This window comes from Spinacia oleracea, chromosome 4 (assembly GCF_020520425.1).
Source record: "Spinacia oleracea cultivar Varoflay chromosome 4, BTI_SOV_V1, whole genome shotgun sequence".
Taxonomy (NCBI): Eukaryota; Viridiplantae; Streptophyta; class Magnoliopsida; order Caryophyllales; family Amaranthaceae; genus Spinacia; species Spinacia oleracea.
In genome coordinates, this window is record NC_079490.1 from 18,662,856 (window position 1) to 18,674,957 (window position 12,102).

The 12,102-nt window shown below is 33.9% G+C and overlaps 1 protein-coding gene across 1 annotated transcript; it reads right to left on the reverse strand.

The window, feature by feature from the left end:
- Positions 1-1,971: 1,971 nt before the first annotated feature.
- LOC110793177 (F-actin-capping protein subunit alpha) lies at positions 1,972-9,325 on the reverse strand. The gene is made up of 10 exons (XM_021998019.2): positions 9,005-9,325; positions 8,767-8,882; positions 8,103-8,192; positions 7,293-7,357; positions 6,594-6,755; positions 5,623-5,701; positions 5,406-5,483; positions 3,285-3,359; positions 2,641-2,676; positions 1,972-2,329 (listed from the first exon to the last, which is right to left on the reverse strand). Exons 1-10 carry the CDS (start codon positions 9,120-9,122, stop codon positions 2,222-2,224), a joined length of 927 nt encoding a protein of 308 aa, XP_021853711.1. The 5' UTR covers positions 9,123-9,325; the 3' UTR covers positions 1,972-2,221.
- Positions 9,326-12,102: the final 2,777 nt, after the last annotated feature.

The following is a 12,102-nucleotide window of genomic DNA, read 5'->3' on the forward strand; positions in this document are numbered from 1 at the left end:
CCCACCTAAATTTCCCCACCCATAATATTTAATTAATTTACTTTCCCAACCAAAATTATTTAATTACTTTCCACTTCCCCAAAACCCCCCATCTCTCTCCTCTCACTCCTCTCTTCCCTCAAACTCCATTTCTGAGATTTTTCCCTCAAACGTAACCCCCTCTCACTCCTCTCTTCCCTCAAACTCCATTTCTGAATTTTTCTCTCTCCTCCAAAACTCCATTTCACTCCTCCTCCAAGATCGAATTCAAAGACTCACACTTCTCTCACACGTCTCTCTCCTCCAAAAACTATGTGATTTTCTTCATTCTTCTTCTTCTTCTTCATTTTTCTCCGCCGCAACCACCACCACCACCACACCTCCGCCGCCGTCGCTGCCTCCACCACCATTCTCTGAAAAAAATACTCTATATCAAGGCTTTAGATGGTGAAATTCGACCATAAAAATTCTAGATCTAGAGTTTTCATGGTCGAATTTGACCTCTAAATCTTCAAAATCTTTGAATTTGTGTTCGTTTTTTCTGGGTTCGTTGAATTTTTCTAGGTAATTTTTCTGGGTTCGTTGAATTTTGGGTTCATTGAACTTTTCTGGGTTCGTTGAATTTTTCTGGGTAATTCTTCGATTTTTCTGGGTAATTTTTCTTCAATTTTTGTGGTGAAATTCGTTGAATTTTTTTTCGATTTTTCTTGGTAATTTCGGTGATTTTTTGTTCGATTTTTGTGGGTAATTTCGGTGAATTTTTATTCGATTTTTCTAGGTTAATTTGGTGAATTTTTGTTCGTTGAATGTCGTTGATTTTTGTTTGATTTTTTCTGGGGTTGTTGAATTTTTGTTCGATTTTTGTTTATTTTCGGTGAATTGTTTGTTCGACTTTATGGGTTCGTTAAATTTGTTCGATTAAGGTGAAATTTTGTTGGTGATTTTTGTTCTTGAATAATGGTACTTTTTGTTGGTAATGTTCTTGAATTTTTGTTGGTAATGTTAGTTGAATTTTGTTTGGTAATGTTAGCCCATTGAGGGAGAAGAGAACCTATAATCTGATTTATTATTATTATTAATAAAATATATACCTTTTCTCTTATTTCTTTATTATTTTCTCTCTCTTTCATTTATTCCAATCTCTTACACACAATCATTTCTCTTACACCCAATCATTACACTTATACCCATACAAATCAAGATTCTATTTTTCTTAAAAACCCCCCAAGATTCCAAATGGATACAACATTTAGAAATGGAGGGAGTAATTAACATTGGAGGGTACGGCCATGTTTGTTTTAGCTTAATTTTACTGAACTGGACTAATTAATAATAATAACAAATAAATATATAAAAATAAAAAGTTAAATTTTATTGAACTAAACTGAATCTTTTAAGTTTGAGTAATTTTTGGGTCTATAGTTATGAGAAATAGATTAATCTCAATCTCAATCTCAACTAACAATATCCATAACAAATTTCGTTTTAGGTCTATTTAAACTGATTTAAATTTCAATTTAAGTCAATTTCTATTAATCGAGAAATTTAGTCAATTGTATTCGTTGTTGTCTTTATAGTGTTATGAAGTGGAAGCTTGAATATGCTTGTTTCACCATTGATTCCCAAACGGGGAACATGCATCTACTCTCCTTGAAGTTTGGCGGCGCTTGAGAAACATTTGCTTGAGGAATCTGCCATAGCCATTGTTGAAGTTGCTCCTATAATAGTTTGTTTTCCGTAGCCATTGTGATTTTATATACGAAGTACAACATTTATACTTAAAAGTACAATACTTGTACTTAAAGGTACAACATTCATACTTAAAAATACAATACGGCTATGAGCCTTCTAGTCTCTCTTACGGAGCATATATTAACTCGAATGTCTTACATTTTTTTTTAGGGAAACTTGGATGCCCTCATTCGAAGAGCACCCTTACTAGTCAAAAATAAATTTAGGCGATATGTTTATGGTCCATAATTAGGGAACAAGTTTTAAGAACCAAACAACCCACTTGAGATTGAATTTATCATCATTTTCACACATATGGCATCCGACCAATCAACTATACATCTATACATCAAAACCAAAATTGAAACAAGTATAGCAGTGTCATCGAACAATTAACAAGGGTTAGAATGACAAATTGGATCACAAAGGAAGGAAGATCTACTCTAGAAACTTAACTCATTCACAAAAACCTAGGAATTACTCGTATATACTAGACCAGCCTTGGCATTGCTCACTTCCGAATGGTAAGTTCCTTTGCTATATCTCTTGTTAGACTGAATTGCATAGTGCTGTGCCAAGGAAACAGAGTACGAGTAACTGGTAACTTTCTCCGAAGATCCTGCCATCACCACCAAAGCTTATAAGGTTTCAGAAAGTAATACTTTGCCGGAAAAACATTGCACGCAAAATTTCTTTCAAATTGCACCACCATTACATTACATCCATGATGACCATGATTTTAAATTTTGCAAGTAAGTTGTAACCAAAAGTTTCCATTTCACATATTGACATGTACTCCGTACTTCGCATTCTTTGCTACCAGTATAAGATAACATACTGGAACCTTACAGTAAAGTTTCAGAAGTAGTTGACAGTTAAGGATAGCAATACCAGTAAAAGCAAGAGGCTTGGGTAGAAATTAGAAAATACCTTGAAAGTGGTGTCCGGCAGCTTTAAGTAGGAAGCCTGTAACGAAAAGTAAGCGGAAAAAGATACAGAAAATGTCCATAAGTACACCAATGTTTTGGATCAAGAAGAACAGTTTTATAAGTGGAATGGAAAGGAGGACATCCAACTTCATTGCAATGGCAAGTGCAGTAGATCAAAGAAAAGAGAAAATTCTTTAACATTGGACAGGAACCTTTCCCCTCTTTCACCCTTTGCTTATACCATTCTTTAACTAAGGCTCCGTTTGGTTTGGTGTAAAACGTTTTCAGTGCAAAATGATTTTCCATGGAAAACATTTTTAATGGAAAACACAATTCCAAACTAGTTTTCCTTTCTTTGGTTCCTTAAAAGAAAATGAGAGAAAATTGAGGGGAAGAAGGGAGAGGGAGGTAAAGAGGAAAGGAGGAAATGTGGAAAAGTGGTTTTCCTCCCTTCCAAATGGAAAAGGTTTTTCCACCTTTGAGAGAGTTATGGAAAATTGTTTTTCATCCCTTGCCAAAACCAAACAACGTAAAATGATTGAAAATGGGAAAATCGTTTTCCATGAAAACGTTTTACACTCTACCAAACGGAGCCTAAATCAAGCTATCTGCTAACTGGTACATATACAATCAAATAACCATTACCTCCAGTGCCGCTAAGTACTCCGATTCCTGCTGCCTAATGATGTTGGTTATGGCTAAGGCTGAGTCGTCTGGGTTCTGAAACATGATGGCAATTACTCAGAACACACATAGTTTTAAGAAAGGGTAGAGAAAAAGGCACAGATCAGGCAGATATACTAATAGCATAAAGAACCTAATTCGCTCTTCTTGGGAAGGACATCTGAGAGGGAACATTTCATACAAAAAACTCAAGCAGCCAACATCACTAATAGAGAAACCTAAGTGGGAACAAGCAAACTGACTGATAGGGCCCGGGCAAGGACTCCTTTACACAGTCAATGTAAGTCCACGAAGGCAGTGACGTTGAGGCATGTGAAATTTACAGAATATGGTGGTCATATATGTATGATTCACAGTTTCACATTGCAGCAATCATCTTATATCAATGAAAAAAGAATACCCTATACTAACTGCTAAGCTCACTAGTTACAAACAAGCTGTATAATCTGTCGAATCTTACTTATCCAGAACACTAGTTTCCTTGATGGATAGGCTGTCAACGACTTACCAAAGATAATATGTAACTGATAGTAACTTGATCATGGAAGAGACGCTAAATCTTCAAAGGTGGTTTGGTTAACAGGAATTACATAAGGAAAAGAAGTGACAGGAAAAGGATCACTTTCCCAATTTTTTGTTAAATCACAGCACAGGCTTTGCAAGGAAGAAAAGGAATTAAAAGAGAAGTTTCTATATATATGTGGTACTTAATTTACATCCATAATATTAACAAAATTCAGATGGGGAAGAAAATGACATGAAAGCCTCTCAATTCCAACGCATTAAACCAATGACGACATCATAGAGCCGCTAGTTTTTTCTTTTCTTTTCACTGCATTTTTTATCGTTTCTAATCATCTTAAGAACCAAACAAGCTGATTAGTGTTTGAGCACTACATTGTTCACAAATGATTTATAGTTTAGTTTGTCAGTACAAACTTCACAGAGTTAAGAAGTCCATAAAATAATTTCCAAAATGCAACAACAAATTGCCAACAACTATCTTACAAAAAATATACGAAGAACTTTTTAGGAACATAACTTAAAGAACATTTAACTATTTAAGCAAGGGGGAGGGGGATCTGAAGCAGTACTGTATGCTTATTATACAAAAGCAATATACTGTATAACATAGCTTACTAGGAAGACATATCAGGCGGATAGCACCAAGACTGTTACTTGGCTACACTATCTCAAGTCTCAAAAGTAGCATTGTTGCAAACAGGATAACCAAACAAATTAGTTCCTCTGTTTTCTTTTAGTTGTTTCATTTTGACTGGACACTTTTGCCGACGCTTAACGTTGACCATTCTTATATTTAATTGTCTTTAGGTAAAAAATACGAAAAGTTGATATATTACCATTCATATATTTAATTGTCTTTAGGTAAAAAATACGAAAAGTTGATATATTGAAAATATGCGTTGGGACGAATCTAACAAGACCCAACATGACCATATTTTTCATTACACACATATAACAGACATGGGTCAAAGTTGATCATATGAATAGTACCAAAAGTCAATATGGTACAACTAAAAAAACGGAAGAAGTATACTACAACATTTAAATAAACACAAATTCTTATTTACAAAGGTTGTACAATAAATATTGTACACTAGAGTAAAAGTTAACTCAAAATGCTTAAAAGTCAAGCTTATATATGTAAAAGTTATCTATTTTTTAGTGAATTTTTTTTCATTTTTAATAAAACTTATTTCTTCAAAATCACTAATAAATGTATAAAATTAATCATATAACCATTTAAAATGTTTATCTATCAACTTTTTTTTACTAATATAAAAGTTAATCAAAATTAGGTTAAAGTTACAAGAAAATGAGTAAAAGTTATATTGGTGTACAATAAATTTATTGTACACCTTGTGCGCGCAAGACATTTTGTAAAATAAACTCCTCTAACATAAGCAGCTTCTATTAATCAGAAGAAATCCAAGATTCTCTTTAAGATTCTCTTTAACAATGACAAGAACACCAATTGGTAGGTCCAAAACTACAATGCCCTACCCAGAAATTATTACAATAAATTTGAAATCAAGTAGATGAAAAGAAAAATGAATGCACCTGAAGTAGAGTCGAATCTTTGCATTCATGACTTGCATCCAACTGGACATTTCCCTCCTCAAAGTAATGAGCCCCTACCTAAACAAGTTAAATAGGAATGATTCTCAAAACCCAAAAAGTGGATCAAAATTCGAGATGTCTGTTTCAACTTCTTTTCTCATATAACGGAAAAAAACCCAAAATACCCAAAATCCCAGCTCGAGCAAGTCGCACATACCAGCAATTTGCCTTTTATTTCCACTGACTGATCCTCATCATTGAACTCAATGTTCCATATAGATCTCCAACTTCCGTTGCTGGGCAATACACCAGAGACATTTTAAATCCGTGATTAGATGGAAGATCGATGACCCAAATACAAGCAACGTATAGAATTCATTTGCAACAAATATTCAACTAAAAATTAAATTAAATCCCCAGAAACAAATATGACAAACATAAAGAAAATTAATCATCCCAATCCAACTATAATGCAAATTAAATCTTCAGTTGTTTCTTGAGAATGTGATAACGGTTCATTGCATTCAGGCATTCAGCAATATAGTACTTCCTATGTGTTTTAATACTCACAACATTTGGACTTTTTATACTATCCACACATTATTGCTTTGACTATCGTTAGTGATTTATACGTAAGATAAAACATAGTCACGTCGACTCATGTGGAATCTTGTTAGATTCATAGAAAAAAACACTAGGAAGAAATTAACAGGGGATGTTGAGTGATCTACAGGCTTCTGAAACACTAGGTGACTGGCTGACTGCCAAATGAAATTCAAGACGAAGGTAGCTATTTTTCTTTCCTTGCACTGAAGATAAAGAAATTCCCATTTTGCACCAAAACAAAAAGTTGTATATCTTCTTCAGAAAGATATTCTTGCTTGTAAAACCAACAAAATTTTCCAGAAATAATGACGGTCAGAGTAGAACATGATGCATGCATGCTCCATATATGTATAGATAGCAGCTCACACATGTCTGGGTTTCTGATGAGAAAACTCAGCACAGAGACTCCAGCAACGGAGCACTAACAAGAACTCTGAACCCTGATTTCAAAACACCAGGTGAAAATGTAATTCTAATAGAGATAACAGCTAGAAAACAAGAAAATTATGGGTAAAACCGTAAAACATGAAAAGAAGACTAAGAATAGTAGCTCTTGAGGAAAACAAGTGCAGATGAACTCACCAAAAATTATTGGGACTGAGCCTGGCGGCTGAAATAAGAACGACTAACTCAAAATCAGACCCTGGTTCCTCCACGTCATTTCCCTTTACACAATAAACTGCAGAGATGCCTTTTGGATAAGCTTCACTGGCATATTTCATGATTTCAGCATCCAAAGCACATCTGCAACATAAATTGATCACGGGTCAAGAGGCTGGATAGATATCAGAATGCAATAATGAGAAATGTTTTCCAAACTCGAAACCCAAGCCAGAATATCAGGAGATGCAACTCATCTTTATCAAACTTGAATTGAGATTAGAAAGCCAACCACAAATCTCTTAGTTTCTTAGCTCAGTCAGCTAGATTTAATATTTCAATAGAATATTCAAATAAATGAATCCAGTCCCCGCGAAAAAAATAAGTACTTTAACAGTACATTTTCTTACACATGAGAGGAAAGATCTAGTCAAGTAAACGATCCTACTTATTCACACAGTTCAAGTTCCTGGAGGTGGCAAGTGCCATTAATCTAACAACGGACATGTAACAACCAATTACCCATTCAGCTCTTCATCGCCAACAGCTTTAAGACTATTAAGAAAAAATCTGGTATTAACTAAGTAGCAGCCTAAACTCCAGAAGGCAAGAGTCTAGAGCACGTTGTCATCTACCACAAAGTTTCATATTAGAGACCAAAATACCGAAGCATTAACACACCTGAATTCCTCAATGTAGGAAGATGGAAGTTCCTCGTCACTAGCAGGTCTCGCCTCTGTACAAACCTGAACCAGTTTAGCATGTTATGACATTGATCATAATCCAAATTCCAAACATGTATTACAATTACTAAGTATATAACTCTGATGCAAAAATTATCTAGGAGAAAGTCCAATCCTTTCATCCTTTGTTACTTATAACTTCATCAAACTGGATTAAATATAGTCCAACAACAGACCTCCACCTCCTAACCAGAGAGACAAAACCGGGACGGGGGGTGGGGGGGTGGGGGGGGGGGGACCCTTTGTTACTATCAGACAAGGAATCCAAAGGGTAGTATGAAAAAAAGAACTCATTACAAAGAGCATAGCCATAGCTTAACAGTATAGATTAGTTATATCACAGGCATCCATAAAATAGATACAGAGCAAATAGTTAAAACGGACTCCACAGTCCACACATTCTTTTCAGCAATCCAGCATTTACTATTTTTTTAAGGAAATGACACTTGATAATCCCCAAAACTTCCAAGGAAATTTCGACTTGAGATATAGATTGGTTCTCTTGATCTTTCTTTGTTAGGTATAAGGTGTAGAAAAAGTAGTATTTTTTATAAAATAAAGGCCCCATTCTCTAGTGAATGACAACTAGCTTAACTGGTAAAGTCTTGAGGGATGGTACCTAAGTCCGAGATTGAATCTTATCTAAATCACTACCCTCAACGGCCAAAAAATAGGCCTAGACAGGTTATAAATTCAAAAGTAGGGTAATAGGGTTATAAAAGAGTAGCAAATGGCGGCAAAGACTCACTTGTTTGACATGATCAACAATAGCAACTTGGGCAGTCCTAGGATCAAGATATTCATTATCAGAAACCTCACTGAATGATGAAATTATCACCTGAAACAGAAGCAAGAGGTCATCATCATTCATAGACATGACAAACACAAATCCCAACTCATCACGTAGACATAACATTGTAGCTCCAATATTTAATAATGATGAAATTCACTAATTGACAATTTGACATTGTGTAAACACCAGTACCCTTCAAATAAACGAGTAAGTAAATTTAACTTACGAGGCACTCAAAATGGAAAAATCACCAAAAAAGGAAATAATGTAACCACTCATTTTAAACCAAATTAGTGACATAATATAACATCTCACTCTCATCAAACAAGAAAAGAATCCTAGTAGTTACTTAAAATTCAATATAATCAGACTAATAAAAACTAGCACTAATGTTGTTTAATAAAAACTAGCACTAATGTTGTTTCTGTAAAAAATCTACTTAAGGCAATTTTGTCCCCCCAAAACCATCAAAAAATTTGGCGCAATTTCACAATGCAGTTAAAAAAATCTCTACATTTTTAGTCATAAACCCTATCATGTAGTAAAATCTTCATCTAAAATATATCTCAATCAAGAGATGGAAAAATGAAAAGCTCGAAACGCCAAAAATAACACATACATCAGAACTTCTATCAGGAAATTCGAGACAAATCATGTGAGATTTGTTGTACTGAGGAAACGCCTCCAACGCAGCCAAATTATGCACATTATCATCCTTCAAAATCGTCTTCAAATCTGTTCATCCACCCAACAAATGTGCAAAAATTAACACAAATAATTGCAAATTAGCAAAAACAAATCTCGAACAACAAAAACGACGAAGAAGGAAATTGGAATTTTTTGTCCAAAAATGAGACCTTTGGAAATGTATTGGATTTCGCCGGCGGGAGAGTTCAAGAGGAACCATTTGGCAATCTCAATCTTTTGTTTGGGGTTGAGTTGTTGCTCTGGTTCTGACGAGTCTGCGTCCGCCATGGAAGTTGAGCTTTCTCTCTCAAAAAACGATTTTGTTTTTCTCTCTCCAAATTTAGGGAGGGGTGTCGTTGGTTTGAAGTTTTTGTTGGAGATGAAGGGGAACGTGGTTTGAAATGATTTCAACGCAGAATTAGCGACACTTTCCCTTCCTCTCAGGCTGCTCTTTAATTATTGTGTGAACTTGGATTTGGATGCGACTTCGTTTGTCCGTTTCAATTTTGAAATTAAACTAAATTATTTAAATAGGGAGCGCAATCCAAGTGTGTCTAAAAGTAAATATTTTGTGCCTTTATGCACTCAATGCGCGGATGGTGTAGGGATGTGCATGTAGATTTACGTGCACCTGCACCAAAACGCAAAAATACTTAAATAAAACGTAAAAAACGAAAAAGAACGTAAGTGTAACTAAATGCAGAAATTAATTTCTAAATGCAGAATTTAAAATGGCCAAAATACCCCAAAAAAGTTATACAATAAAAAACTATCAGTTTACTGTAAAATCAAATCGGTAAACATCTTAATTTGTTAATGTAGCTTATTAAATGGGTATTCGATTTTATTGATTTGAACAATTAAAAAACAGACGTATACAAACTAAATAAATAAATAAATTGCATCATAAATTGAATAATTTTAATTTCAATTTCAATCTAAAACCATTCTTTAAAAATATTAGAACGTGGAAATAATCATGTACACTTGTGCTTCAAGAAGAAGAAGTCAGGGAAGTTATTTAATGGTTTATGATGGAAAGGAGTATAAGTATACAGTGGGGAAGTTATTTATGGTTTGTGGTGGAATTGGTGGAAAGGAGTATTGGTACTGGTTTCTAAAGAGTTAGAGCATCTTCAACGGTAAGCTAATTTAGCAATTAGCTTGTCATGCCACATAATATATCAAGCTATTTCCCTTTTTAGTTAGTTGGTACCCCAATGGTTAGCTACTAGCTTGATATTAATGTAGTCATATTTTTCAATCAATGTTTTAAACATAATTTTATTTAATATTATTTCATTGGCCAATTTGTTTCAAGCAAATTAGCTTGTTTAAGCTAATTTGCTTGGCCAAGCTAATTTATCATTTGAACTCCAATGGTCAAGCTAGTAGCTTGGAATTTCTAAAAATTGCAAGCTAGTCCCTAGCTACAACCATCGGAGATGCTCTAAGAATCTAAGAACTACTAGTTAACGATGGCTGATATATTTTATTTAATATTTTTTTTAATGAGGTATAAATGGGTAGTTAAGACATTTCTTATTTGCATAAAGAAATTATTTTCTGCATTTAGAAACTATGTAAATTAGTATAAAGAACATAATAGAGTAAACGAAAAGAACATGCACCAAAACCTGAAAAAAAAACACTAATGTTAAAAAACCAAAGAAAAGATACAAAAAGAACATCATGTGAAAAATACAACAGAAAAACAAAAACAAAATCAAGTATCAATAATATTAGAGCGATTTCCCTAGAAATAGCTAAATCGAAAACTAATTTCCAAATTGCATTGGTTTAAAAACTAATTCCCATGGTACCGTCCACGTAGGATCGGGTAAGAGCTTCGTATATTTTTTTAAAAAAATTCAACATAAAACCGCTAACGGTATTAGCGGTTCATATATTAGAACCACTAACAGGGGTAGCGGTTTATTCTAAAGAACCACTAACAGTGGTAGCAGTTCTTTATGTTAAACCGCTACCACTGTTAGCGGTTCATATTATTATGTCGTAAATTGCGTGAATAACTTTCGCTGGAAAGACATAATAATATGAACCGCTAACAGTAGTAGCATTTCTTTAGTATAAACCGCTACTGGTGTTAGCGATTCTAATATATGAATCGCTAATACCTTTAGCAGATTTATGTTGATTTTTTAAAAAAAAGAATTATACGAAGCTCTTACCCGATCCTACGTGGACGGTACCATGGGAATTAGTTTTTAAACCAATGCAAATTGGGAATTAGTTTTCAATTTAGCTATTTGTAGGGAAATAGTTCATAATATTAGAAAAAAATTATATAACGGTAAAAAATTTAAAAAGAACACAAAATAATTATATAAAAAAAAAAAAAAGAACAACAACTTTTTCATAAAACACAAAGAACAAAATCAAAAGAAAAAGAAAATAACAAAAGCTCGAAATTAAAAATTAAAAACGATAACAAAAAAAGGAAAAAAGAACAAAACACATGAAAAAGAACAACTTTCTTTTTCCTTATCAAACAAAAGAACAAAATGAAAGGGATGAAAAGAACAACAGATCTATGTTCTTTTATTAGCTGTATTTGTTCTTTTCAAACCATTTATTGTTCTAATTAAAAAGGCGAAAACGACGATATTTGGGTGCACTTAAAACTAGATCTATATTTTTATTTAAAGGTATTTTTGTTCTTATCCCACGTATTAGATCTATGTTCTTTTATTAAGTGTTATTTGTGAAGGAAATAATGCCCTTGGTCCAAGTATGCATTCAATGCTAAGTCTAATGAATGCGGTTCAGTATTAATTAATTATGCAAGTTAATAATTCAGTGAGATCAAGTGAACTGTATGCCTAGCTAGAGGCCGCTTCAGTTCAAGGGGAATTAATAATATTAATCCACAACTTACCCTTGACTGAACCCGTAGGGTCACACAAATAGTACGTGAACGAATCAAGTATTTAAGTGAATTAAATACTCCATTTATGGATATTCGGAATCGACATATCTCGGTTCCAGTGGGAGCTGAAATCGTCAAAAGGCAAATTATGAATACTCCGGAAACGATGATATTGCCGGAAACGGAAATATGGATCGTATTGGAAATATAAATATTATCCAAGTCGTAGATGTTGCCGGAAACGGAAACATGGTACGTATCGGAAAATATTATTGGAAATGGAAATATTGCCGGAATCGGAAATATTGCCGGAAACGGAAATATTGCCGGAATCGGAAATATTATCGGAATCGGAAATAAATTCTGGAATCGGAAATA

Excerpts from the sequence above, each read along its gene's own strand:
- LOC110793177 (XM_021998019.2), bottom strand. The coding sequence starts at position 9,122 with ATGGCGGACGCAGACTCGTCAGAACCAGAGCAACAACTCAACCCCAAA. Across the intron at positions 5,702-6,593 it reads CTCAGTCCCAATAATTTTTG|CAACGGAAGTTGGAGATCTA; the intron begins GTGAGTTCATCT and ends TGTATTGCCCAG. Across the intron at positions 2,677-3,284 it reads AGTACTTAGCGGCACTGGAG|GCTTCCTACTTAAAGCTGCC; the intron begins GTAATGGTTATT and ends TTTTCGTTACAG.